Here is a 26,168-nt window from a genome sequence, read left to right as displayed (position 1 = left end):
AAGCAGGTAATCAGCCTCATTCCCTGAAATGTCCCAAGTGCCCAAAACAGTGGTGTGTTTGGTAGGTGCGTTGTGAGTATGGAGTGAGATTCCCGATCTGAGTGCGTGGGCAGAGAGCACAGGAAGGGCTGGGGTGGCTAGTAGAGGGTAGGACCCTGTTCCGTGGAGCCTTCTGCAGCAAGTTCATGGGGAAGGAAGGACTTCAAGTGAGTTTGAAGGGTGACGACTGGACAGGCAGACAGGAGGTGGGAAACGTTTGAACCGGCAGGTTGGCATAGACAAATGGGAAGCCGTGGAGAAGAGGAAGGTGTGTTTGGGGGATTACATAAGAGCTGTTTTTGTTTAGCCTAAGAGGTGGTTACAGAGGAGGAGAGCAAGCTGAGTCCAGAGCTGTTCTGTAGGTGCAGAGGAGGTTTTGAACTGAGGACTGACCTGAGACAGGGCAGGGGTTATGTGGCTGGGAGGGAAAAGGGAGAACCCGGGGGGTTGTGAGGTCGCTGGGGAGGGGGGTGTGAACCAGGAACCAGGGGCTATGAGAACAACAGAGAGATTTAGGAGATATTTCAAGGAAGAGTCAACGAGGCTTTTTTCTGGGTGTTGTAGAGAAGAAAAAAGACAGAGCTGGCTGAAAGAAGTCAAGTTCGGATAAATGGAAAAAAAAATGGTGATATCATTTAGTAAAACCAGGCAGACGGGATCCGTGTGTCTTATGGGTGGGTTAACTTTTATTAACATCTTGGCAGTGTGCCTCCTGTGCCACTTCTACGGTGATGAGAAAAGGATCAGGGATTGGATGTTCCAAGCTCCTCTAAGGGCACAAGGCGTGTCAGTGGTAGAAGAGAGCAGCTAGATAAGGCTAGATAAGCATTCTGTTAGTGTGGGTTACCTGTGAGTCCAGATTCTCATGGGGAACCCAAAAGTACTCTTCCTTTCATTCACAGTTTTGGGGTATCCCACAATGGGCCACACACTTGTCCGGGAATTAGGTGTAATGACAAACAAAAAAAGACCTGGTTCTCGCCCTGGCGTGCCTGCGGCTTGAATCATTATACAAATAAATGAGCAAGTCTAACTAGGACGAATGCCGCTGAGACACAAGACGTGGGGCTGGGAGAGCATGTAATAGGGTTTTGACCTATATTCAGAGTCAGAACATTAGGGAAGGTCTCACCAGGAAGCACTGTTGTGCGGAGTTGAAAAAGTTGAATTCCTGCTGCCACAGAAGTCCCCACTTCTGGCCTTTTATCAATTGAAGAAACCGTGTGAAACGCTTTCTCCTTATGGACTCCAGATTTCTCTCCCCTCCCCAGCTTCCCTTCCCCCAGCCACAGAAACACACGGGAAGTCATAACCAGTTCTTTTCCCTCAAGAGTTCCTTTATTGGTTTTTTGGCAGCATTGTACCAAAATCTAGCAGTTTTCAAATGTTAGAGGATTTAAAATAATGGTTTTTAGTCAAGCCCCTTCACATATTTTGCTCCTCATCAGCGGTGGCCAATAGGGAGCCCCCAGTACCCTTGTGGGTGGAGGGCAACATTAAAAAAAAAAAAAAAAAAGCCACCAAATAACCCCCCACTTTAAAAAAAAAAAAAAAAAAAAGGTTGAAAATTATCTCCAGAAAGTTTTTCTACCACTTTCTAATAATATGACTCACTTAGAACCAGGATTACAGTTTCCTTTTCTTTCAGATTTTCTCATTTCCTTGCTCGCTACCCCGCAGGGACGAACTCTTCCGGCAAAGCCTGGCAAAGCTGCGCGAACAGCTCGTGAAAGCTAATACCTTGGTGAGGGAGGCAAACTTCTTAGCTGAGGAGATGAGTAAGCTCACTGACTACCAAGTGACTCTGCAGATTCCTGCTGCCAACCTCAGCGCCAATAGGAAGGTAAGAGTGTTTTTAAAGAAAACGAGAACAAAATGCATAACTTACGTACCATAAGATAGAATATATACCAAAGAACATCCAGAGAACATACACAACATACATCTGAACACCATCCATGAGGAGATTTTGATGTGAGCCAGAGTATTTATTATTTTTAAGACTTCCTCTATGTATTTTTAAAAATTTTTTTTAGATTTTACTTATTTGACAGAGAGAGAGATCACAAGTAGGCAGGGAGAGAGGGGAAAGCAGGCTCCCCGCCGAGCAGGGAGCCTGATGTGGGGCTGGATCCCAGAACCCTGGGATCATGACCTGAGCCCAAGGCAGAGGCTTTAACCCACTGAGCCACCCATGCACCCCAGTACCTTTCTTTTATACACAGAACAACTTTTTGCAGTCACTGGGAAGTTTACCGTCATTTCAACTTGAAGAATTTTTTTTTCCCTTTAAGGACAAACTTCAAAAGAAAATAATTTTCACCTGTTTATGTTTCCCTCCCGCAAGCAAACTAGAAATGAGTTAGGGAGTATTTCATTCATCTTTCTGCATTTTGCTCCTTGACCAAGCAGCTCTTTGAGAAATTCGTCTTAATAAGTCCACAATCATAGAAGTTTTTTAAAAATTGATGTGCTTTTTGCAGAAGGATGCTTATCATAATGGCCTGTATAGTGGCAAAGATTTGAAAGAGCTGTGATGTCGATCAACATCATAATTTGTCAGATGAATGGTACATCCAAATAACAGATTTCTATGTTGCTATTAAAATTCATGTCTGTGAGGGGCCCCTGGGTGGCTCACTTGGTTAAGCCTCTGCCTTCGGCTCAGATCATGATCCCAGGCCCTGGGATTGAGCCCCGTGTGGGGCTCCCTGCTCAGCGGGGAGTCTGCTTCTCCCTCCCCACCCCCCGCTCGTGCTCTCTTTCTCTCTCTTAAATAAATAAAGTCTTTTTAAAAAGAAAAAAAATCATGTCTATGAGGAATATTTAACTACACAAGAAGATATTCATAAAAGCTATGGAAAGAGGATCAGGATAGGAGATTCACAGTTTTGTTTGGTTCTGCTTGTGATTAAAATAAGCATGTGCATGGGTATACACAGAAGATTTCATCAATCTTTCTGCATTTTCGTTGGGAATAAGCCAGCATATGCCTAGGTGGTAGAATTTCATCTTCTTTCTGGATGCATTATGTATCTTTTTCAAACTTGTTGCTTGACAATAACATCTATTGCTTTAACAATCCAAAATGCTGGGACAAGGCTCATTTGGTTTGTTGTGTGTGTTTCTTTCCCTTCCCTCCGCAGAGAGGAGCCATCGTCAGTGAGCCGGCTATACAAGTGAGGAGGAAAGGAAAGGGCACCCAAGTTTGGACCATTGAGAAGCTGGAGAATAAATTAATTGACATGAGAGACCTTTATCAAGAATGGAAGGAAAAAATTCCTGAGGTAAAAGAGGCAAAATGTCAAGGAGATTTGACCATGTTGAAAGGGCAGAGCGTAAGTGCTCTCACCGTCAGAATGCACACATGTGTGGCTGGGAATATCGACAGACGTGCTTTGGACGTTGATACTAGGAAGGGACGTAGCAGTGACCTTGAAAGGGGTCTGAGTTGAACTTGTCATTGAACATGCGATGTCCACATGGACAGGAACTAAATGAAGAGAACACATGACATATGCCTAGTCGGCAGGGTTTTTGCTACATTTCAGGGGAAATGAAATAGAACAAAGCAAATCCAGACTCTTTGGTCAATGTGACAAACCCACACGTTTGGAACCAGCTTGGATTTCGTATTTGTTCATGCTCCCACAGCTGTGATCATGCTGGGGAGATTACAAAGAATAATTCTAGAAAGCACAGTCCATTTCTGTGGATATTAGTAATGGACCAGGACCCTCGGTGAGGGAAATGAGGCAAAGCAAGGGGACTGGAGTGAAAAAGCCTGTACGCGGGGTGCCAGAGGGAAGAGAGGCAGTAACTAAGAAAGTCCTCGGACATCATGTAGCCCCCCCAGCTATCAAGCCCCTCCCACATGCTGCATTTTATTTTTGTAACATGATTGTAATTTTGCTTTTTTAATTTTTTTTTTTTTGGATAAATGCTTTCTCTTTTAAACATTTTTAAATGGTAGTTTTAAATAATATTACCCAAGTTGGTGTTTTGTTTCCTCCTCCCCTCCCTCACTGCCCCCTTCCCACCCATCAGGCAAAGCGTCTCTATGGGAAACGAGGTGACCCTTTCTACGAAGCCCAAGAGAATCACAACTTAATTGGCGTGGCTAATGTGTTCTTGGAGTGTCTGTTCTACGATGTGAAACTTCAGTATGCAGTTCCTATCATCAGCCAGCAGGGGGAGGTAAGGCTAAGCCATCCTCGGAGGAAACCGTTGAAGGGGGTGTGTGTCTGTCTGTCTGTCTGTGTGAATCCAATTTAAGTTATGCTCTTGAAGCAGATCAGGAAACTACGGTGAATAGTCAGGATCACATTCTTCTCTGCTCTTACTAATAGAAACTATCAAAATTAAATCTTTTTTTTTAAGATTACAAGATTAAAATCATGTAAGAGTATTATAACTTTTTTAAAAATTTATGGTTCACAAGGTTTTTTTCTTTGTTTTAATCAAGTTAGAAATCCCTGGGAAACCAGAGTCTGCTCCATCACCGTTTATCTCCCTTGATGTCTTAGGTTTGTAATAAACTCAAATTCCTCCCCAGCCCCTACGTGGTCTTCACAAGATACAACTTGGGAGCGTTATTTTGAAAGCTAAAGTATTCCAGGAAAACAAGCTTAACATCTTCTAAAATACAAAAGGAAACAAAATGGTTCCCATTTCTGTTATTTACTTGTATTAACCTCAGTGTAGGCCTAAAACATTCTAGAAAATAGTCAAGTTCACACTTTTTTATTTTTATCCATTTATCATCAACTGATACTTTTATTTTAAATTTAGCAACAATACTGTTTCGTCGCTTGCCTTTCCGTAACGTGCAGACTTGAAATACTTAGTTATTGCTTGTGGTTTTTAGGGCAGCCTATGGCCTGGGATGCCATTCTGCCCACAGTGAGCCAGGAAACAGAGCCCAGGTTCCCGGCTGTGTACGTGCACAGCTCGTGTGCTGCGTGTGGTAGCCCTCCACCCCCCGCCCCGGGGGCATTCTGCTCTAGAAGACCAGCGGGCTGGAGGTGCTTTCTCCCATGTGAAAAATGGCCATAGCTCTTGTGGCAAAGGAGTGCAGTGACTCTGCCCTTAGTCGGGGCTTCTTAACGCCAGGGTCTGGGTGAGGCTTTCGTCCCTCTGCAATTTTACTAAAAATGTAGTAGATCCTTAAAAACCACTGGAAAAAAAAAAATCTTGAGAACCATTGTCTTCAAACCGATTTTTCGCATTCCCCCTCCTCTAACGGCTTCCTCCATATTGGTCTCACTCGTTCAAGACCATCGACGAATTCCTCAGGTCTCCGCTGCCAGTGGAAGTTGGGTCCGACTACCTTTAAAAAAGAGCCTTACTATTTAAGACGACAGCAGCACCCACAGAACGTGTCACCTTCACAGCTCCAGCCGCTGCAACCTTACCCCGTGTTATGAAAGAAGCTGGGCCAGTGATAGCCCTGGAGGATGCCAAGTGCAGGATAATCCTTGTCCTTTAACTCAGTACCGTGCACCCAGCGGCAAGGGGGACCCTGCTCATCTAGAACCTACCCGGAGGACCACCAGGATAGTGAGGACATGTTAAGCCTTTGGGGGAGGGAGGAGCAGTTTTAAAGAAGGGTCTCCTTATAACTTTGTCCTTGTGTTTGTCATTCCTCGTGGGATGGCTCTCATCCCGTGGAGCCCGCCTCTCCCCTGCTCCCGTGTGAGTCCCATACCCGTGCTCTGCTCCCGGGAGAGTAGACGCTCCAGGAGCCGGGCGACCGTGCCTTTCGGTTTACTGTTGTCAAGGTCGTGCTGCGTGCAGTTCCCGGCACACGGTTGGTTCCTGGATCGATTTAACCCATGACAACTTGCACACATCTCTGTGCCATTTGTCCCTGGATTCCCACGGGGCAGGAGTTTGATAGCAGAGTAAATGAATGAATATATATGAAGTAAGATAAGCCACTCCCGGTAGAACATGATAGCTGCCTTTACGTCCTTCCGTATAGAGGGATGAGAATGAAGATGACTCTAGAAGGGAGTGGCAGAGAGGCGAGTTTGGCTCCGAGTCAGGCAGGCTAATTGTTCGGGCAGGTGATGCAACGGGCTGGCTGCGGAAGGGGTGAGCGTCCCGCCACCAGAGCTGTCCCGGAGCAGTGGACCGGGGATCTGGTGGCGTGCTGTCTGTCCTAGGTCAGGCTGGTGCCACGGGACACCTGTTAACCCACAGGCGCTCTGGTCCCTGCTGCAGGTTGCCGGGCGTCTCCACGTGGAAGTGATGCGCGTGACGGGGACCGTCCCGGAGCGCGTGGTGGAGGATGACTCTTCGGAGAACTCCAGCGAAGGCGGGAGCCTTGAGGTCGTGGACAGCAGCGGGGAGGTCATCCACCGAGTCAGGAAGCTGACCTGCCGGGTGAGAGGACGGGGTGGGCGGGCAGGCGCCGGGAGGGGCTGCATCACCCGCAGCAGTTCGACGGAACATCTCGGGAGTTTCTCCTGGAGCGTAGTAAATGTTACGCTTTGGGGCCATAAAACAACGGCAGGCAGTCCTTTCTCCAGAAGTAGAGCGCACTTTTTGATGCCAGGGGATGAAATTTTAAAAGTCCACGTGCCTTTGGCGAGCAGGAAGTGCATACTGTTCAGTGAATCGTGCTTTTCCAGTAAAGGTAGCATCTGTCAGAGACTCAGCCACTAGGAAAATCTGCGAGGCTGTGTGCCTTTGTTCCCGGGCTCACGAGCCGCCGTGACGGTCAAGGTACAGACTGATGATAAGCGGGACCCTTCACATGCCAGAGGTTTTCAGATGTCAAACGAATAACCAATTTATGTATTTCGTCTCTGACTCTTTTTTTTTTTTTAAGATTTTATTTACTTTATTTGACAGAGATCACAAGTAGGCAGAGAGGCAGGCAGAGAGAGAGGGAGGAGGAAGCAGGCTCCCTGCTGAGCAGAGAGGCTGATGCGGGTCTCGATCCCAGGACCCTGAGATCATGACCTGAGCAGCAGCTTAACCCACTGAGCCACGCAGGCATCCCTCATCTCTGACTCTTAAAATAGAAATACTTGAAGGAAGCATGCATCGGGTAATGTCTTTATCAGAATTATTTTGCTTTTTATTTTTATCTCTTCAGGTAAAAATAAAAGAGGCAACTGGGCTTCCCTTAAATCTCTCAAATTTTGTCTTCTGTCAATACACATTCTGGGACCAGTGTGAATCTACAGTGGCGGCCCCGGTGGTGGACCCCGAGGTGCCTTCCCCTCAGTCCCGGGACGCCCAGTACACCGTGACCTTCTCTCACTGTAAGGTATGGGCACTGTTACAAGATGGGCTACACGGAGACAAGGGACCTGGGTGCCATTCAGAACTCTTCTTGTACCTTAGAAGCTCCCCCACAAGAATGTTTAATAAATGTAATATGTCTGTTGCACTTTCTAACCTCAAAATGTGCTTCAATACAAATTCAGATGGGAAGTGTTTAAAATAAAATCTGAAAGGCCTCTCCTTGATGTCTTGGGCCCTAGAGGTGTAACGACTTGTGACAGTTTGTACATATTTAGATAAACTATTTTCTGTGCCCTCCGACTTTATCTGTGTGTGATGTTCACACAGCAGTGGGCATAGGTACAGTCTCTTACTGTCACGCGTGCCTAACGTCTTCAGAAAGGTTTTTGTTTGTTTGTTTGTTTAACAAAAAATATGGTCAGTATGTATATTGTGGAATTATACCCTTTAATGTCTATGAACCTCTTCTCGTTCTTTGGAATATGGGATAGCAGTCCTAGCATCACATTCTAATGCACCATATGAGTTCTTAAAGAAAATGTCAATAGACAAGGTGAATTTTTGGTGGCTTTTGGTTGGCCCCCTCGTGTGACCATCAGCCACCTTCCTGGTTTTCACGTCAGACAGCCCACAGCCCACAGGTTGTTTCTGAGAGACACATGCTACCTTCTGTTGTAATTTTGTTTTTCCTTGCACAATCCTTAACAGGTACCCCTTCCTTTGGAAATTGTGCTTTTTCTTTCTGGCTCTGCACCTGTCAGATTTCACATAGGTAAAAGACTGTCAAGTCTCTTTTTCTGAAAACAAATGATCCACTTTTTTTTTCTGTCACCTATATTCACCAAGTCTGTTTCTCAAAATCCTTATTAATTATTTTTTGGTTATTGTTGCCTAAATACTCTTCTAAGCAGTCCCCATCTTTCTTTGGGTCCACAAAGCTATTGCTGTGGAAGGATGAAGCCTGAATTTTAAGTACATTCTAACTAACCACTGGTTTGACAAACGCTAGTCGCAGAGACCTGGAGTCACTGTGACCTTGGAGTCACACTTGGTGTGACTTTGGGGTGTTTTCATCAGATGTATAGATTGTCCTAATGGATCATTAGTTTGTTTTCCTTCTAAAATTCTGGCTCTGTCTCCGAATACAATAAGTGAGAAGATAAGTAGTAGAATGTTAAATCATAGAGCATGGATCTTTCCAGAAATGAGAGCTGCAGCATAGTCTTCACCAGAGACATCACTAAGATGTTGCTGGAAGGACCCTCCGCTGGGTCCCCCACCTGCCGCTTTGTTCCGGTGCTTCCGTAGGGTGCGTCCATACTCCTCCATCTGCTCAGCCTTCTTTTCCTCACGCTCCTCCGCCTGCGTTTTGTGACGAGGAGCTAGGGCAGGCGTGTTTGAGAGCGAGAGCACGGAATCATGAAGATAATCACAGGAAACTTAATTCTGTTCTCGCTCTCCCAAGCCATAGCAAGGAGCAATCAGACGTTCTTTTTTTGGGATGTGCTGATCAGTCTGCGGCGGCGGGTGGTCTGAGTGGTCTTGCAGAATGGCAAGGAACCAGATGTGGGGGACACGGACGCACTTCCGCACCTCACAGGCACTGGGATGCGGGACAGGACGCTCCCGTCAGTGTCCGCCTGATTCAGCAATGGGGTTGCGTCCAGTCCCTTCTTCCTTGCTAGTCTGAAGAGCCAGTGTTCCGGGTCTTCGCAGCAGCACAGGTGGTTTTCAGGTTGGGATCAGAAAAACCACCTCCAGAGCGGGTCCCTGCCGCACGGAGAGGTAGAAGGGAAATGTCGCAGAGCTCGGTGTGTGACTCTCGTTGCCCTTTCCTTGCTCCCGCTTGCCCCAGGACTACGTGGTGACAGTGACGGAGGAGCTCCTGGAGTTCCTGTCCGACGGAGCCCTGGCCATTGAGGTGTGGGGCCACCGCTGTGCCGGGAACGGCAGCTCCATCTGGGAAGTGGACTCTCTCCATGCGAAAACGAGAACGCTGCATGACAGGTGTGTACTTGACCGAGTGTACGCGGGCTTGAGACTGGCACTAGCCCAGAGGGTAAGAGGAGGAGTCCCCGGCCTGTCTCCTCCTTGGCAAAATGGGAACGATAAAAGGAGTTAGTGGGCATAGAGGGTGTTTGATGCGGGAAGGGGAGTCTTTTCAACAAACAGGACGGAAACAGTCTCCTGTCTGCCTTGGTCAAAACTAGCCTTGACCTTAGCTTTGCACGATACACGAAGTGTATTTTGAGTTGTATCAGAGCCTTACGTGTGAAATAAAACTGTAAAGCTTATAGAAAGAAAAAAAAAACACAGTAGGATAGTTCTCCTTTTTCCCTTCCTTTTTGGAAGATTTTATAAAAGTCTTTATAGAGCAATACTTGGACTCCGGGTCCGGCTGCCAGGGAGCCCATGTTGTGCTGCGCGAACAGGCTTGGGCATGGCAGGTGCTCCGGCTTCCCGCCCTCTGTTCCACGGCGGAGGTGGGGAGCAGTGTCTCATTATTGGGGTCCCAGTGCTCACATAGTGACGCAGCGACCTCTAAGGGCCCGTCTCATCCTTGGGTCCCAGGGAAGCACGATCTTTGCTTTGTTGCCCGGCACAGCCCGTCTGAGCAGCAGGTTGTAGGGTCCCCAGTAGAACCATCAGCCCGGCCACAGCCCTCTGTTCTCAGAGTTTCCCGGACACCAGGCCCTCACTGTTCTTACTGTTCTTTGGCCCCACTCTTCCCGGGGAAGCACGGTGCACCGGGGCAGGCCCTCCACACAGCAGGGTCTCCTGGGAGCTGGTCACTCAGAGACCTGGCCTGGGTGACAGCACACAGACCTCCCGTGGCCAGCTTTTTAGCATAAAGCTCTCCACTGCCCTCGGGGAAGTCAGACGTCTGCTGAACCACCACGGTCGGCTCTCAGATCCACCAGCCCTCTTCACCAAAGGCTTTGTACATCCTGGTGGCCAAGGTCATGATTTCTGTGCCGGTTCCTATAACTCGTACCTCAGCTCCAGGGTAGGCGTGCTCAGCCAACTCCTGAGTGAGAAGCTCGTTCCTTCGAGCTTTGAAGATGCCGTTGGCCACAAGCTTCCTCTTCTTGGGAATTGGCCCCATCTTCCTGTCCAGGAGGGTACTTTCTTGGACATTCAATCCTCTGCCTCTTCCGTGACCCAGCAGTCTACTCCTGGCTATTTCCCTAAGAAAAATGAAAATATAAGTCCGTAAATAGACTTGGTCACAGATGTTCGTGGCACTTCTTGTAATATTCCCACACTGCCAACAACCCAAACGTGTGAGAACGTTTGATAAACAAATGGTATTACTGGTCATGTAACAAATACTACTCAGCTACAATAACAAGGAAAAGTACTGTGGAAACCCATTTGAATGAATCGCAAAAACATCCACTGAACCAGAAAGGTCAGACCTAAAAGAGTACACACTAGTGATTCCCTCTCTCTGAATTTCTGGAACAGACAGAACTAATTTATGGCTATATGGCTGCTGTGGGATGCTGTGGGTATTGAATGGGAAGGGGCATGAGCAAACTTTCAGAGGCAGGCGATGGGGTAGTGACAGAGGTGTGTGCCTTTTCACAACTCATCAAACTCCACTTGAAATGTGGACATTTCACTGAATATATGTTTACCTCAATAACGTAAAGAGGAGGGCGCTTGGGTGGCTCAGTGGGTTAAAGCCTCTGCCTTAGGTCCAGGTCATGATCCTAGGGTCCTGGGATCAAGCCCTGCATCAGGCTCTGTGCTCGGCGGGGAGCCTGCTTCCCCCTCTCTCTGCCTGCCTCTCTGCCTACTTGTGATCTCTCTCTGTCAAATAAATAAATAAAATCTTTTAAAAAAATGAAGAGGAAAGACTTCTACCATACGGTTGTTTTGAGAGTTAAATAGACGGACGTGACAGCACGAGGCCCAGCCCGTAGTAAGAGCTCAGGGGATGGCGGCTCATTCCTGCGGCTCAAAACATCGCTGGGCAGTGACGTCGTCGTTCACTGGGACGTGGTTTTGCAGGTGGAACGAGGTGACACGGCGAATAGAGATGTGGATCTCCATTCTGGAGCTGAACGAGCTGGGGGAGTACGCGTCCGTGGAGCTCCACCAGGCCAAAGACGTCAACACGGGCGGCATCTTCCAGCTCAGACAGGTGCTGGGCGCCGTTTGGTTTGTTCCGTGTTTTCTCGTTGTCCGACTCTCGCACACCATTTCTGGGAGTTTTCTAATGACGGGCTTCTGTGTCCCTGGTTCTCCTCCTTCCTTTACCCTCTGCCCCCACCCCTTCTCGCCGCTCCCGTTCCTGGTGTCCCCTGGCGCGGCCTCCCCCCCACTACCGCCACCGACGCCCCCGCCCTCTGCAGGGTCATTCCCGGAGGGTGCAGGTCACGGTGAAGCCCGTGCAGCATTCCGGGACGCTGCCGCTCATGGTCGAAGCCATCCTGTCTGTCTCCATCGGCTGTGTCACTGCCAGGTCCACCAAGCTGCAAAGAGGGCTGGACAGTTACCAGGTGAGACCAGCGGATTGAGGTATTCGGCGGCGAGGCCCGGTTAATGCAGGGTAAAGGCAGCCAGTGGCCGGGGATGGAGACCTTCGGGGAATGTGACAGCACTCCCTGACTTGACCTTACGGTCGGCAGCTTCCCTTCACATTTCCACCCATGGCCTTTTTGATGAGATTTGAAAGACGCTGCTGGCTTAGCGTCGATTAATAGTAATCTTATGTGTAAACACGCATATGGGTGCCGTGTTACTCATCTGCTTCTGGCAGATTCCATTTTCCAGCAGATAAGTGGGGGGATTTGGCACGTCCTCCTGGCCCCATCCGCTCTCGCGAATACAAAACTGCCCCTGTACGCTGGCGGAGTTAAACATTCCTGTGAAAGCTTTCTTTTTCATGTTTCATTTAAAAGTTGTCCTCATGATCATTTTTGTCCATTAAGCCCTCTTTTACTAAATCTTCTGTTCTCAGAAGATTGGATGGCACAGTGGGAGGCGCCTGCGACTCTTGATCTTGGGGTCGTGAGTTTGAGCCCCATATTGGGTGTAGAGATTATTTTTTTAAATAAATAAGTAACTGTTGGTAAACCGTGAAAGGTGAAAACATCAAAGAATTGACATTCATGTTAGCAGTCCCAGCTCTTCATTGCTCCGTGAGAATCAACTTTAAGATTAGGAACTTGTCCGCAGGGACCTAAAAGAAGGCATGTACTTCCCGCTGAGCCCCCAGGTCACTGGTATGAATTAGGGTCAGGTATGAATTAGGGACTGGGAGGAATCGGCCCGCCAATCTCTGCCTCCCTCCCTGCCACACGAGGGAGGGGGCACTCCCCAGTGTGACATTTCTCTGTGGAGTCTGGACAGAGCCCCAGCCCGTCTTGAGAATGATTCATCTTCTGTCTCGGTTTCGTTGCACTCCCTGGCATTCAGGCCAAGACTTCCTGAAAGCCAGGAGGAACACCGGCTTGGCCCACCAGCCCTTAGGAAGGCGCAGTTCTGGCAAACTGCCTTCCGTCCCACCAGGGCCAGAATTGAACCTGGTTCTCAGAGCCAGGGATAGTAGGAAGGAAGGCATGAGGACAGTCTACTGCTTTAGGGGAGACTTCTCCGCCAGACTTTTCCTCATGTGTGGAGTAGGCAGTTGGGCTGTGTAGGTTCTCATCCCAGCTCAGTCCCTCCCTTGGCCGTCAGCTTTGGGGGTGGCTGCAGGGCCTGGGAGAAAGGTCACCAGCCTAGAGCCAAGGGGACCTGGATTTTTCAGTCTAGCACGGCCCTCCTGGTTACCTCGTTGGGATAATGCAAACCTCTAGTTCCCTTCCTCACTTCTCCAGAATGTTGAAGTAGACTTAATAATTCCCTGAGATCCCAAGCTATACTAAAATTTTAGGGCTTCATAAATCTCTGATCTTAGAACTTTGAATTTGAGCCCTAAGTCATGACCTATAAAGCGCAGGGATCCTCAACTGTCTACATGTTCCCATTTGAGGGACCTTATGAGGATGGATTATTTGCGCTTTTAAAACTGCTCTACCTCCTGAGTTGAAACTGATTTTTGTCAAAATTCGTGCTTCCGCCAGTGCTAAATGCTTTTTAAAGAACACAGTACCAGTCGTGCAGATTTAAACTATGACTGTTTCAGGGCGCCCGGGTGGCTCAGTCAGTTGGGCAGCCTTCTCTGGATCTCAACTATGATCTCGTGTCAGGGCTGTGAGTTCAGGCCCCATGTTGGGCTCCATGTTGAGCTCCACACTGGGCATGGAGCCTACTTAAAAACAATCAATATAAAAACTGGCTCATTTTTTTATAAAGATTTTTTAAAGATTTACTTATTTTGGAGAGAGAGAGAGCAGAGGGGGAAGAAGAGTAGATAGACACCCTGCTGAGTGCAGAGCCTGATCTGGGGCTCGATCCCACAACCCCAAGATCGTGACCTGAGCTGAAATCAAGAGTCAGATGCTTGACCGACTGAGCCACCCAAGTGCTCCTTAAACTGTGACTATTTTAAAGCTTTTAATTTTCTTTGCATTCATGCTCAAGGTCCCGTCCAGAACTTATTTTGTTGACATAAATACTTGAGAAATATATGATGCCATAGCTCACACCAGTCCAGAATATGCTGGTTTCACAAGTTACACATCGTGGAAGCTCAGGCTGGTTCTCCTTAGTCTTTGCTTGGAGGATCTCCTTAGTCTAAAAAATAATAATGATAAATTTGAGCTACTTGTACTTTATTCAATAATATGGGGATTAAGTCAAGAAAAATTACTTCAGGGGGCATCTGGCTGGCTCAGTCAGTAGAGCATGGGACCCTGACCTCAGGGTCATGAGTTTGAACCCCACGGTGCATATAGAGATTACTTTAAAAATAAAATCTTAAAGAAAAAAAGAAAAATTACTTCCATATTAGGCATGCATTTAGTAAGTTAGTTATTCAAATGTAACAGTGTGTTCCAAACTTTTTTTTAAAAAGTGGACTTTTGAAGTCTATACAGAGAATACATTTAACTGTATTTTTAGAGCACTTTCAAAAAGCAGTATATATTGAAGTATACTTACATATGAGAGTAACGTAATTATATTTTTAAAGCACTTTAAAAAGTTTGTCTTTTTATGACTAGACCACTTCATTGCCTGTTTGAATATTAACCCTCCAGTAACTGTGGAAGAAACGAAAGACGATTATTACATGGGCCAGCGTTCATTTGCATGGAACATGACTTCCTAGAGATGGTTATTCCCTACCAGTGGAATTTTTTTTTATTCTTCTGTCTAGGGAAACTTGTCCTAACTCAGTCCTTTTCATTTTCAACATGGTGATTTTGTTCTGCCAAATGTTTTTTGCCAAAATTGTTACTTTATGCAATTGTTGTAAACTCTTGCCATGGGTTTAGGACAGTTCTGATTTTTCTCCGCTGGTTGGTTTGATGCTAACATAACCAGTAGTGGACAACAGCAGATCCAATATCCAGCATGGCAGGCTGTGCTCTTGAGACAGTTGTCTGCTGAGGAACCCTGTCTGTGATTAGACTCAGGCTCCCAGGGGGCTTTGGCCTGTGAGGATTCCCTCAGTGCACGTGGTGTGGGGCGGTGGGGAAAGGACGCTGAGTGGGGCGACTAACAGCCTGGCTTCCAGTCCTGACCCTGCCACGATTTGTGTGATTCTTGGGTTAAACCTGAAACCATTTCATCCTTCAGGGCCCTGGCTGCCTCACGGCTAAACTAAGAGGTTGGGCAGTAGAGTCTAGTTCCGCCATTTTGTCTTTCTGAGTACTTCCCACATCTCAGGTAACCCGCCCCAAAATGCGTAATGATAGGGTAAGACCTGGCCCCGTGAGGCTGATTCCTAATCCCAGAGAAGAGTTTGCGGGTGTTTTTGTTTTTTTTTTTTTTAACGGTTTTCTTTATTAAAAACATAACAGGATGGAGCTAGAGGGTATCATGCTTAGCGAAATAAGCCAGTCGGAGAAAGACAACTATCATATGATCTCCCTGATATGAGGAAGTGGTGATACAACATGGAGGCTTAAGTGGGTAGGAGAAGAATAAATGAAACAAGATGGGATCGGGAGGGAGACAAACCATAAGTGACTCTTAATCTCACAAAACAAACTGAGGGTTGCTGGGGGGAGGGGGGTTGGGAGAAGGGGGGTGGGGTTATGGACATTGGGGAGGGTATGTGCTATGGTGAGTGCTGTGAAGTGTGTAACCCTGATGATTCACAGACCTGTAACCCTGGGGATAAAAATATATGTTTATTTAAAAAATAAATTTATTAAATTGTGCCCCAAAAAGACCCATAACAAAACCAAACTTAAATTCTTCATTAGAGACAGGTAAATTAATAAATCCACTAAACCTTTCTTGCGGTTCATGTAAATGTTTTATTTTGGTGGTGATACGTGTGCTGTCCATTGTAATGTGTGTGTTACGCTTAAAGAATTACCCGTGTGCTGTTCGAGAAACAAAATGCATGTCCTTTGTGTTTATTTTTTTCCTACCAGAGAGATGATGAGGATGGCGGTGATATGGATAGTTACCAGGTATCACTGCTGCTGTCCTTCTGTGGCATGGGGCACAAGCTACTGCTAATGGCCAGCACCCGCAAAGCAGAGGGCAGGGAGGAGGAAGCAGGACCATCGAGCAAGAATGTGCAGTCTTTCCCTCGCTTTGGATTTGCTTTAAACATAATCAGGGATCCAGTACTCTGGCCAGATTTCTCTGTCCGTTCGAAGTGTGTGATCAGACTGCCTCGCTGCTGTGCTGTCTCAAATCGGCTTGTAAAGACTTGGGAAGCAAGACCGTTATCACTGTATTCAGTGAACGATTTTTAAAACCGGGGAATTATTGATCCATAATCCTTAAGTCAGACCTTGTCTTTTCTATGCAAAACTACATTTTGTGCCTCATGTCCAAGAGAGTAGGATTATTCCAATACAGGGTTTTAGTTTAAAAGTCTCTTGCTGGATAGGATATTGAAAACATTTCATGCACACAGTTTAGTTGGGGTTAGCCAGCTTCCTTCTCTCATTAGGACGCAGCTTAATTATCCATAACTTGGAGAATTTAAGTCTCAGCCTTTTCTTTATAGAAATTTAGATTTTTTTTAAAAAAAGGCACCTGTGAACTTGTACCTAGTCAGCACTGGCTGGCCTGCTGTCATGGAATGTGGAATGATAGGAACAGCAAGGCAGGAAATCAAGGTGAAGTGTTCTGGGTTCGGTCCCCAGTCTTTGTACCAATTCTCCACAGTTTTCCCTGGTGCCTGAATGTGTACTGTGAGGACGTTGTGGATAGAGCCTCAGAAGTCCTCTGCCGTCTGCTCTTCATGTCACATCTTAAGGGTTAGCCTGGAATTTGGCACGTTAGAGAGCATTTTGAGTAGAATTGATGGGTTTCTTTCCCTCGTAACTCTACTAAGAAAGAAAACAAGCAAATGAAAGCAAACTTCAGGGGACGTCCCAGTCTCCCCTTGGATCTCAGCGATGCCGTTAACTCATGTCTTGCTGCTGTCTGTGCGCTTCCCGCCACATCGTTCATGGTTGCCGAGAGAGTCCCCAATGGCTGCTTCTTCAAGCATGGCTGACTGCATGCTGGGTGTTTGCATGGGAGATTTTTGGTGACCCTTATGGTCGTGGTCAGGGGGGGGGGGGGGGAATCTCTGCAGCCAGTGTGAAAGGTTCTCTGCTCATCTGTTCTTTGCATTTCAGAAGATACATGTTTTGAGGCCATTGAACGATGAACTATGAAAATGCCTGTTTTCTTTTTCCCATTCCATTTGCTGGTCTGTGATTTAGGCTCTGTTCATGGTGTCCTTCTGCTTAGAGTCACACGTCCTTCAAGTGAATAGCTCTAATTGAAACACACACACACACACACACACCATGTAAGAATCATCCCACAGCTGGAATAGTTTGAGCTTCTCTTGCTTTTAAGTATAATTATCCTTTTGGCAATCCAGGGGCTCTGATTTCCGAGTAATGGGTTCCTTGATCAGCATGCTGTGTTTCTGAGGCCTCTTTGCTTTCTTGCGTATTAATCGCACAGCAGTGTTCAGTGGCCTTCCCTAATGAAAACTTTCCTGATCCATGTAAACATCTTTGTTTTTTTAAAAAAAAAAAGAAAGAAAGAAATAGTCATCTATGTATTCTACAGGAAATGTTTTCCCTCCCCGGTGTCAGGAAGAAGACTTAAACTGCGTGCGAGAGAGGTGGTCTGACGCACTCATCAAACGACGAGAGTACTTAGATGAGCAAATTAAAAAAGTCAGCAATAAAAAAGGTACGTGAGATTACGCTCTTCCCTGGGAGTGGCTTTTCCCCTTCTGGACAGTGACGGCAGGTTGTTTCCTCCCCTCGGTCAGACAGTACTGCCTGTGTGTTCTGACCTCGTAGCAATTACGGATCATCGTGACACGTTTGGCACCGTATTGAATTGGAAAGTAAGAAACGTTCATAAGCCTCTCCATGAACCATGACGTTAGACTTGCATTCTGTTCTGACGAATGCAGATGCAGTCAGAACCGACATGGCAGTGTGAGGCATTCCGGGCTCCAGACTGGGACTGCCGGCCGCTGTAGGGTCCCAGGTGGCCGGTCAGCACCCAGCTCCTATAGGGGGGTACAGGCAGGCCTGCGGCTGGCCTGCAGCTCCCCGCATGGCCGCGCAGCTGCAGGGGCTTTGCTGGTATGGTAATGCTGCCGGCAGCCGGGGCTCCGGGGGAGACGTGTGTCCTGCAAACCTGTAGTCTCTCACCCCGGAGTGATGATCCATGCATTGTGGTGGGTACTGCATCAAAGGACACGTGATGAATGTTCATCCGTTTCAGGGAGAAGCTAGCAGAAGCCCCCACCTTCCCCCCCCCAGTAAAACATCTCGGCTCAGCATTCTGGGTGCTCAGCCGCCTCGTGGAAACTCGCTCTGACTGCACCCAGATAGTTCCAGGGCACAGTTATGAATCAGAGGGTTTCAGAATATGTCTTTTGTCAGGAAGGTAAAGGACAATAAAGTTAGTTTTACAGAGTAGTGTGTGGTTTGTTTTAATCCTCTGTGTGGTGGTGTCGAGGTTTATAAAGCGGTGTCACGCCCTTTATGGCACTGGATCTTTCCAAGAAGCGAATAGAGTGGACTTGGCTAGTAGAGGCCCTCTTTGATCAGGAAGCCCAGACTGGTCTGTCAAACAACTTCCCAGAGTACAGAATCAGGAAACATAACCCGTGTTCTCATCCCCGTCCTGATGCTCTTTCCATGTCGCGGCCCTCCGCCGCCAGGGGAGAGCCCGAGCCGCTCTGAGCTCGTCGAGGGCTCAGGCTGGACCTTCGAAGCTTCCCATCCTCTTCCAGAACATCGTGGATGGTCACGCCCCTTGGGATGTCCCCAAGTGAAAACCCATTTATTACAATCTGGAAGTTGTCTTTCCCCCGGTCTGGGTGCTCAGCCCCTCGTTCCGTCCTGCAGAGAAGACGGAGGACGACGTGGAGCGGGAAGCCCGGCTTGTGGAGCAGTGGGTGGGGCTGACCGAGGAGAGAAACGCCGTGCTGGTGCCCGCACCCGGCAGCGGGGTACCCGGGGCGCCCGCCCACTGGTGAGTCACCCGACGGAGTCACGGGGGGACTTTGCAGGACTGGCACAGTCCGTGAGCTGCTCAGGGAAAGACCAGCCGTGCCCCATGCTGCCCTCCCTCTCTCCTCCCCCACGGCAGCCAGCTTCCTCTCCCAGGAGGCCGGGGAGCACCTCAGTTTCTCTGCACGAGCAACTTGGACAAGGTTTCCTCATCTCCAGAAATTCTCTTATTTTGCCTTAAAAGAAGGGTGTTTCCAAATTCTTCTTGAAGGGGGGAGAAAACATGCTTTCTTCTTAGAGTGTGCTTGCTTTTTCAGTTTGGCCACTAGCGTGGTCAGGTCCCGGTGGTCAGTCCACGGATTGATCCGGCTCTCCCGGTGTTCATCAGTGACGGCACGGCGCCCTAGGCTCGGGAGTCACACAGGTCCCGATTTGGTTTCCAGCTGCAGCTCTTCAAGTGCTGAATGTCATTAATTTCTCTGAGGCTTTTTTTTTTTTTAAAGATTTTATTTATTTGAGAGAGAAAGAGAGCACGAGCAGTGGGGAGGAGCAGAGGGAGAGGGTCTTGAACCCTGGACCCTGAGATCATGACCTGAGCTGAATGCAGACGCTTAACTCCCTGAGCCACCCAGACACCCCTCTCCCCCGAGGCTTTATTCTTTTTTTTTTTTTTTTTTTTTTTTTTTTTTAAAGATTTTATTTATTTATTTGACAGAGAGAGATCACAAGTAGACAGAGAGGCAGGCAGAGAGAGAAAGAGAGGAGGAAGCAGGCCCCCTGCTGAGCAGAGAGCCCGATGCGGGGCTCGATCCCAGGACCCTGAGATCATGACCTGAGCCGAAGGCAGCGGCTTAATCCACTGAGCCACCCAGGCGCCCCCCGAGGCTTTATTCTTAATCAAAAAATGGAGCCTTGTTTTTGGTACTGTTGAAAGGATTAAAGGTACTATATTAAAAACACCCTTTGTTAGGTGGTAACTGCTGCTGCTGCTGCTTACTCTCATTCTCACTCTTATCACAATATGTCGTAGGCATTTAGGAGAAATCAGACTGCTTGTAGCAGAGGGTGTACGTGCCCAGTTAGTCTCTTTAGGGTACACGTGGAAACATCAGTGGTGTTGCGTCCATAATGAATGATAAGGGGAAGTCTAATGGAGTTGATAATACTTTGAAGCCAGAAAATCTGAATTTGTAGGCACATAATTTGAAACCTGATGTTTGTCCCTGCAGATTCTCCCGCTGTCCCGAAGTCCTACAGGGCAGCCACGCCATCTGCCTGCCAGCCGCCTGGTTGCAGACCGCCCCCTTATTCCCAGTCTTGTCTGCTCCCTGAGGTCCTGTCCAGACAGTCCTCCTTACCCTAGTCACTTTCATTTGCGTCATTTCCAAACTTCAGGTCATCTTGACTGTTTGTAAAATGTAGAGACCTGGGTCCTGTCCCCCGTTATTTTGATTCACAAGAGGAGTTATGAGCCCAGGACTTCTCATTTCCAGAGCCACCACACACTTCCTCCCCCCAGGTGACTCAAATTTATTCAGGCCAGTTTTTGATAAAACGCTGCTTTGGTCTTTTTCGTAGACAACCCTTCCTCCTTTAATATGTCTTTCGTTCTCTCTTGCTTTAAGCTTTTTCAGTGTTGTCTTTTTTGTTTACTTCCTCTGTTCTGATCTTGTGCCCTGTCTCTACTCTTAAAGAGCGTCCCTTCCCTTTTTCCCATCACTAGGACTATTTCTAAAAAGCTGTTAAATAATCTTTGTTGCAGTTAATTCCATTTGATTTATATAACTGGTAGTTCTATATGGAAGTCACATAATTCTCATGAGGGACATCAAGAGATGTGCAAATAGGGGCGCCTGAGTGGCTCAGTGGGTTAAGCCTCTGCCTTCAGCTCAGGTCATGATCTCAGGGTCCTGGGATCGAGCCCCGCATGGGGCTCTCTGCTCAGTGGGCGTCTGCTTCTCCCTCTCCGACTGTTCTTTACCCTGCTCATGCTCTCTGTCTCTCCCTCTCTCAAATAAAATCTTAAAGAAAGAAATGTGCAAATATTTCGTGAATAGAATCTCTATTCCCCCAGTGGTTCTTTTCCACTCCCACACCTCTGTGGTGTTCAGTTATCGAAGAAGATGTAAAACATGTATTTTGTTATGATTAAATTTTCTTCTTAAATTTAGGGTCCCACCACCTGGAATGGAAACTCATATACCGGTTCTCTTCCTTGATTTGAATGGTAAGCAGACCCCAGTGTCCAAGGGCCCACGCGTGTCACTTGGGTTTGGAATCTCTTCAGACCCCCCTGATTTTGATTCCTGAAATGACTTCTCTCCTCACTCAAACGCTGTATCTAGGTGACGTTTTTAGTCCAACCAAATGTATAAACCTTGATGTGGAGCATCACTAGAAGAGAGAAGTGGATATTTAGTCTTAAAAAGAGAGTTCTGAGAGATTAAGAACTACACACACAAAAAAGTTAAATCAGTTCCAGTTAGGAGACGCCGATGGACACAGGAATGACCTGAGAAAGTAATTCCCCCTTGGAGATTCCGAATCTTTAGGCTTTGCAGGGCCCTGGGAATCTGCATTTCTGATTAGTGCTGTTTGCTCCCCGTCCCCAGTAGCGCCAATGCCAGAACATGGCTCCACTGTAAACCCTTCATTGTTCTTTGTGGTAGCGATTGGATTGAACCTACCAGGAATGGTGGTCCTCCATGTATTTCAGCAGGAAAATCCATTTTCAGTATGAAATCTTAAATGGAACCTACAGAGGCCGAGTTGCCAAGTAGGGGGCATGGGCGGGCTCAGGCAGGCTCTTCGCACAGCCCCCGGAATCTCAGAACACAGCCTGCAAGCTTGTCTTTTGGAGGGAGGACCCGGGGAGGGTGACTTTGGCTCTTCCTGGAAAGAAGAGCCCGGAAGTAGGACATGCGCCTCATGAGGTGTTGGGCTCCCTGTTACTGGAGGGACACACGCGACGGCTGGATGAGCATGCAGGGACATTTGTGAATCCCAGTGGCGTAGGGCTTTGGAAGAAGATGAACTCCGTGTTTCTCCCAAGTGCTTGGAACTTGGATTCCAGATTGGTCATTGAGCTGTTCAGATGTCTGGTCATGTGTAAGTCATGTAGGTGGGACATAAGCATAACACCAGGTTACACAAGGAGTCAGAGTCTAACCGCCGAGCCTCAGCCGTGTTTTTGTCGTGCAAATCTCTGCTCCTAGGACTGCATATGGAGTACATTGGTCCATTTTATTGGAGACTTACGGGGTGCCTTCTTGGCTCCCACGGTAGTTTCTGGAAAGGATAAAACCTACAGTGAGGACTAGCATCTCTGTTCCAACTGTGGGATAAGGAAGAAAAGAAAAAAATGAAAGTGCGTTACGTGTAAACATCATCTGTGGAAAGCACATTTTTAAGAATTCAGTGCTTGGTTAAAAAATGACGTTTCCTTCCACTTCTGTTTCTGTTCCCCGGACTTGGCCAGCCGATGACCTCAGTGCCAACGAGCAGCTCGTGGGCCCCCACGCGTCCGGCGTGAACTCCATCCTGCCCAAGGAGCACGGCAGCCAGTTTTTCTACCTGCCCATCATCAAGCACAGTGATGAGGAGGTAATTGACCCCCCCCTTTCCGTTCCTGGGCATCAGGTGAGTGCACCTGCCTCTGGGCCTGTCTTCCCGTCAGACGCTCTGGTCTGCTTTGGGGGAGAGGACTGGGGACTTGAAAATGTTGGGTGTGTGTTTTTGCGCAGCAAAAGGGAGGAGAAACCCATGATTCAGTGGGGTCGCGTGTCTCTTCTTGCTCTCGTTTGGGATGTCAAACCGCAGCCCCTGAGCTGGGTATTTCCCTGTCCCCCACCCTTCTCCTGTCCTTAGGTTTCAGCCACGGCCTCCTGGGACTCCTCCGTGCATGATTCCGTCCACCTGAATAGGGTCACGCCGCAGAACGAAAGGATTTACCTAATAGTGAAGACCACCGTCCAGCTCAGCCATCCGGCCGCTATGGAGTTAGTATTACGAAAAAGGATTGCGGCCAATATTTACAACAAACAGGTAGTAACGGGGCCTGATTCTGCTGTTGCCTACCTGAGCTGGAAGTTTCTTCCTTCCCCCTATCATGAAGTCGTGTTCTGTGGTGCTGAGACAGTGGGCGTGCGAGCTGCCGCCACACTAGCCAAGTTACTGTCCGATTCCTGTTGACCCCCGACGAGGGGGCAGGAGGCCGGCACAGGGACATGTCACCCACGAGAGACATGCCTCCTTGGCCAACTTTGACCCCCATAATCCTAAGAGGCAGCAGAGCTCTGACACGGCACTGTTTGAAAAAGGCTAAGTGCCAAGTCTGAGCAGGTTTATGACAAAACAGGACGAGGGGCAGGTCCAAATAAATCGTTGCTGCTTCCCCAGATCTCATCCTGCAGGTGCTGCCAACAAAATGGACCCTCCCGTTTCCTCCCATGTGAGGATAGATTGATTAAACCCTGTCAGATCACTGGGTGCCTGGGTGGCACAGTCAGCTGACGTCCAGCTCTGCTTGAAATTATCTCTCCTCCTGTCCCTCCTGCTTATGTGCCCGCACGATCTCTCGCTCTCTCTGTCCTTCTCCCTAAAATAAATAAATAGGGGTGTCTAGGTGGCTCAGTGAGTTAAACGTCTGCCTTTCGCTCAGGTCATGATCCCAGGGTCCTGGGATCGAGTCCCACGTTGGGCTCCCGCTCATCGGGGAGCCCACTTCTGCCTCTCCCTCTGCCCCTTCCCCCTGCTTGCACTCACTTGCATTCTCATAAATAAATACATAAATAAATTCTTTTAAAAAATAATAAAAATAAATCTTTATTAAAAAATGGACCCCAAATCCCCAAATGGACTACAGAATCTGTCATCTAATCCCCATATGACAGATGGACACTGCTGTCCTCCGGGATCAGAGACCAGGATTTTTCAGTTCTGTTTTTCTGAATATCGTATGTGTATCAAAAACATAGTACTTGATTATACTTCTACAATTTGTAAGATGCCGAATGATTTAAATGTATTTCACATCGCTTGATTCAGCTTTCCTTTCTTACTAGAGCTTCACGCAGAGTCTGAAGAGGAGAATATCATTGAAGAACATATTTTATTCCTGTGGTGTAACCTATGAAATAGTATCCAATATACCAAAGGTAAATATATATATATTACTTTTTTAAAATACTGAAATAGATGTACTGGAGAATGTGTTAATTCTTAGAACTTCTAAATCATTTTCTCACTACAATTTGGATAAAAATACGATTCACGTGAAAGTATCATCATTAAAACAAAAAAAAGGTATTGTCACTGTTTTCTTGTCCCTTCAGGCAACCGAGGAGATTGAGGACCGGGAGACCCTAGCTCTCATGGCGGCAAGGAGTGAGGATGAAGGCACGTCAGACGGGGAGACCTACATAGAGAAGTACACGCGGGGCGTGCTGCAGGTGGAGAACATTCTGAGCCTTGAACGGCTCCGGCAGGCAAGTTACTGCAGCATCTGGACCAGAGGGCGAGAGCACCAGCCTCCCGCCGGGTGGACAAAGATGAATTTATTTACCAAACACCTTCCCTCTGCATCTGTCAGAGAAGGAGGGTAGCAATCTCCTTAGAGTAGTTACTTTGTCAAAATAGCAAAATGGAAATAATGTGTGCGTTCTGTTCAGCATCTTCTGCTTAAGCCCTGTGCCCAAGTAATTTAGATACATTCCTTTGTTTAATCTTCAAAATGGCCCTTCAAGGGAGATAGACACTGTTAAAATCCCCTTTTGGAAGTGAGAAAGTTGAGGCGAGCAGAAGTTAGCTAGCCTGCCTGAGGCTGCACCGCTAAAAAGTTGGTACAAAGTTGGTGGCAAACCAGGAAGACTTGAATCCAGTGTCCATATGCTTAGCCACATGCTCTTACTGTCCCCCTAATTTTGGGGGGTCCAGGTTAACTTCTGCAACAATAGCCGGACAGTCAGCTGAAGCTAACTCACTAGACAGTGCGAGACTGAGACGGGAATTGTCATGTGTAGAAGCAGCAGATGAAGTTCATAGAAAGTGCGTCAAGAGCAAGGAGAGGGCTGAGATCGGCATTGGTTCGAAAGACCTGCCCTTAGCGGGAGTCCCACTGGAATTGCTGCACGAGTAAAACACAAATCATAAAAGTTGGTGGTCATTTTGCAAATGAGATCTCTCGTTAGGGCTATTTCTTCTCCACTTTCTCTGTCTACCTCTGTAAAAAAAATCTACCACATAAATGTTCTTAGTTCAGCAGTTTTCCTGGGTTTAGGTATGGAAAGCGTTTTTGGTAGATGAAGGAAAAAGAAATTAGTGGGACCGTAAGAGTCCAGCTTCTCTAGCTACGGGAGGGAGTGTGGGCTTGACATGATGGGTCTTTCTATTTTTTCTAAACCGTCCACAATAAACATAATACTGTCTGTCATCAGAGGGTGTTATTTTGACCTTTGCAGGCGGTCACGGTCAAGGAAGCGCTGTCCACCAAGGCTCGGCACCTGCGGAGGAGCCTCAGCACCCCGAACGTTCATAACGTGAGCACCCTGCCGAGGCTCTTGCCTCCGGGACGTGTCTCAGGGCCTGGGGTGCGCGCGGGAGGGGACCTGGGCTCACGGTTCCTGGTGTGGGTGTCCACGCAAGCCTCTCTGCTCTCCCCGGGAAACACACCCAGGACCGCAGTGATCGTCCAACGCCTGAGCCTTTAGTGGGGTCTTCCGGATTTCTCTTCAGGAGGTCACGTCCTTGAGATGTAAACTGAACGTAGCTGATTTAAGGGTGGAAGAGGCAGCGACAGGTCCTGGCTGCGTGCTGCTCTGTCCTCGCTGCCCTGGTGGATTTTTCTGTGTCCCCCAGCAGTGTGATAGGGCACAGGCACCCCCACGTCCATGCTCTCCACATCCGTGGTTTCTCCGTTGACCATTTGATAGTCATTCTCAATCAGTTCATCTAGAAATTCCAGTCGACAGGAACTGCTTCTCTTCTCAAGGAGGGGACACAGTCATGGGAAGAAAGGACAGACTAGTGCACGGACAGTTTCAAAGCAAGCTCCTCTCCAGAAGCAGTAAAGGATCCTGCCCAGGAAGGGCGCAGATCCTTACCTTGCTGCTCTCCAGAATTGCCGGGCAGTGATTACAAACATGGTGACCGTTTATAAGCGCTGCCTTCCAGCAGGCCACAAAGTCACTCCCAGCACATCCTGTAGTCATACGTACAGGTTCCTTCTGACCACAGTACGATTATTTAGAAACCGATCATTAGAGACTCATACGGTGTAAATTGAAAAATGAAAACTGGTACATACATCAGTGCTTGTGG

The 26,168-nt window shown here is 47.7% G+C and overlaps 1 protein-coding gene and 1 pseudogene across 4 annotated transcripts in view; one reads left to right on the top strand and one right to left on the bottom strand.

The window, feature by feature from the left end:
• The window catches only part of KIF13A (kinesin family member 13A), a 202,885-nt gene that overhangs the window by 160,613 nt on the left and 16,104 nt on the right, over nt 1–26,168 (top strand). For 2 of the 4 annotated variants that reach the window (XM_045085066.1, XM_045085068.1), the window contains exons 18-34: nt 1,720–1,882; nt 3,186–3,326; nt 4,087–4,236; nt 6,265–6,426; nt 7,145–7,318; nt 9,152–9,303; nt 11,314–11,446; nt 11,658–11,804; nt 15,795–15,833; nt 17,472–17,571; nt 18,747–18,873; nt 21,023–21,078; nt 22,330–22,454; nt 22,719–22,895; nt 23,915–24,007; nt 24,185–24,337; nt 25,310–25,387. In XM_045085066.1, the coding sequence (XP_044941001.1) occupies nt 1,720–1,882; nt 3,186–3,326; nt 4,087–4,236; nt 6,265–6,426; nt 7,145–7,318; nt 9,152–9,303; nt 11,314–11,446; nt 11,658–11,804; nt 15,795–15,833; nt 17,472–17,571; nt 18,747–18,873; nt 21,023–21,078; nt 22,330–22,454; nt 22,719–22,895; nt 23,915–24,007; nt 24,185–24,337; nt 25,310–25,387 (2,170 nt within the window). The remainder of the gene's footprint in view (nt 1–1,719; nt 1,883–3,185; nt 3,327–4,086; nt 4,237–6,264; nt 6,427–7,144; nt 7,319–9,151; nt 9,304–11,313; nt 11,447–11,657; nt 11,805–15,794; nt 15,834–17,471; nt 17,572–18,746; nt 18,874–21,022; nt 21,079–22,329; nt 22,455–22,718; nt 22,896–23,914; nt 24,008–24,184; nt 24,338–25,309; nt 25,388–26,168) is intronic. The other 2 variants (XM_045085069.1, XM_045085067.1) reach the window with 1 other exon arrangement.
• On the bottom strand, nt 9,789–10,402 carry LOC123393370 (annotated as a pseudogene).

The sequence above is a fragment of the Mustela putorius genome, unplaced genomic scaffold (assembly GCF_011764305.1).
Source record: "Mustela putorius furo isolate JIRA1106 unplaced genomic scaffold, ASM1176430v1.1 tig00000831_pilon_pilon_pilon, whole genome shotgun sequence".
NCBI classification, from domain to species: domain Eukaryota; kingdom Metazoa; phylum Chordata; class Mammalia; order Carnivora; family Mustelidae; genus Mustela; species Mustela putorius.
The sequence above is the reverse complement of the archived record's forward strand: the minus strand, read 5'-3'. Positions and strand labels throughout refer to the sequence as shown.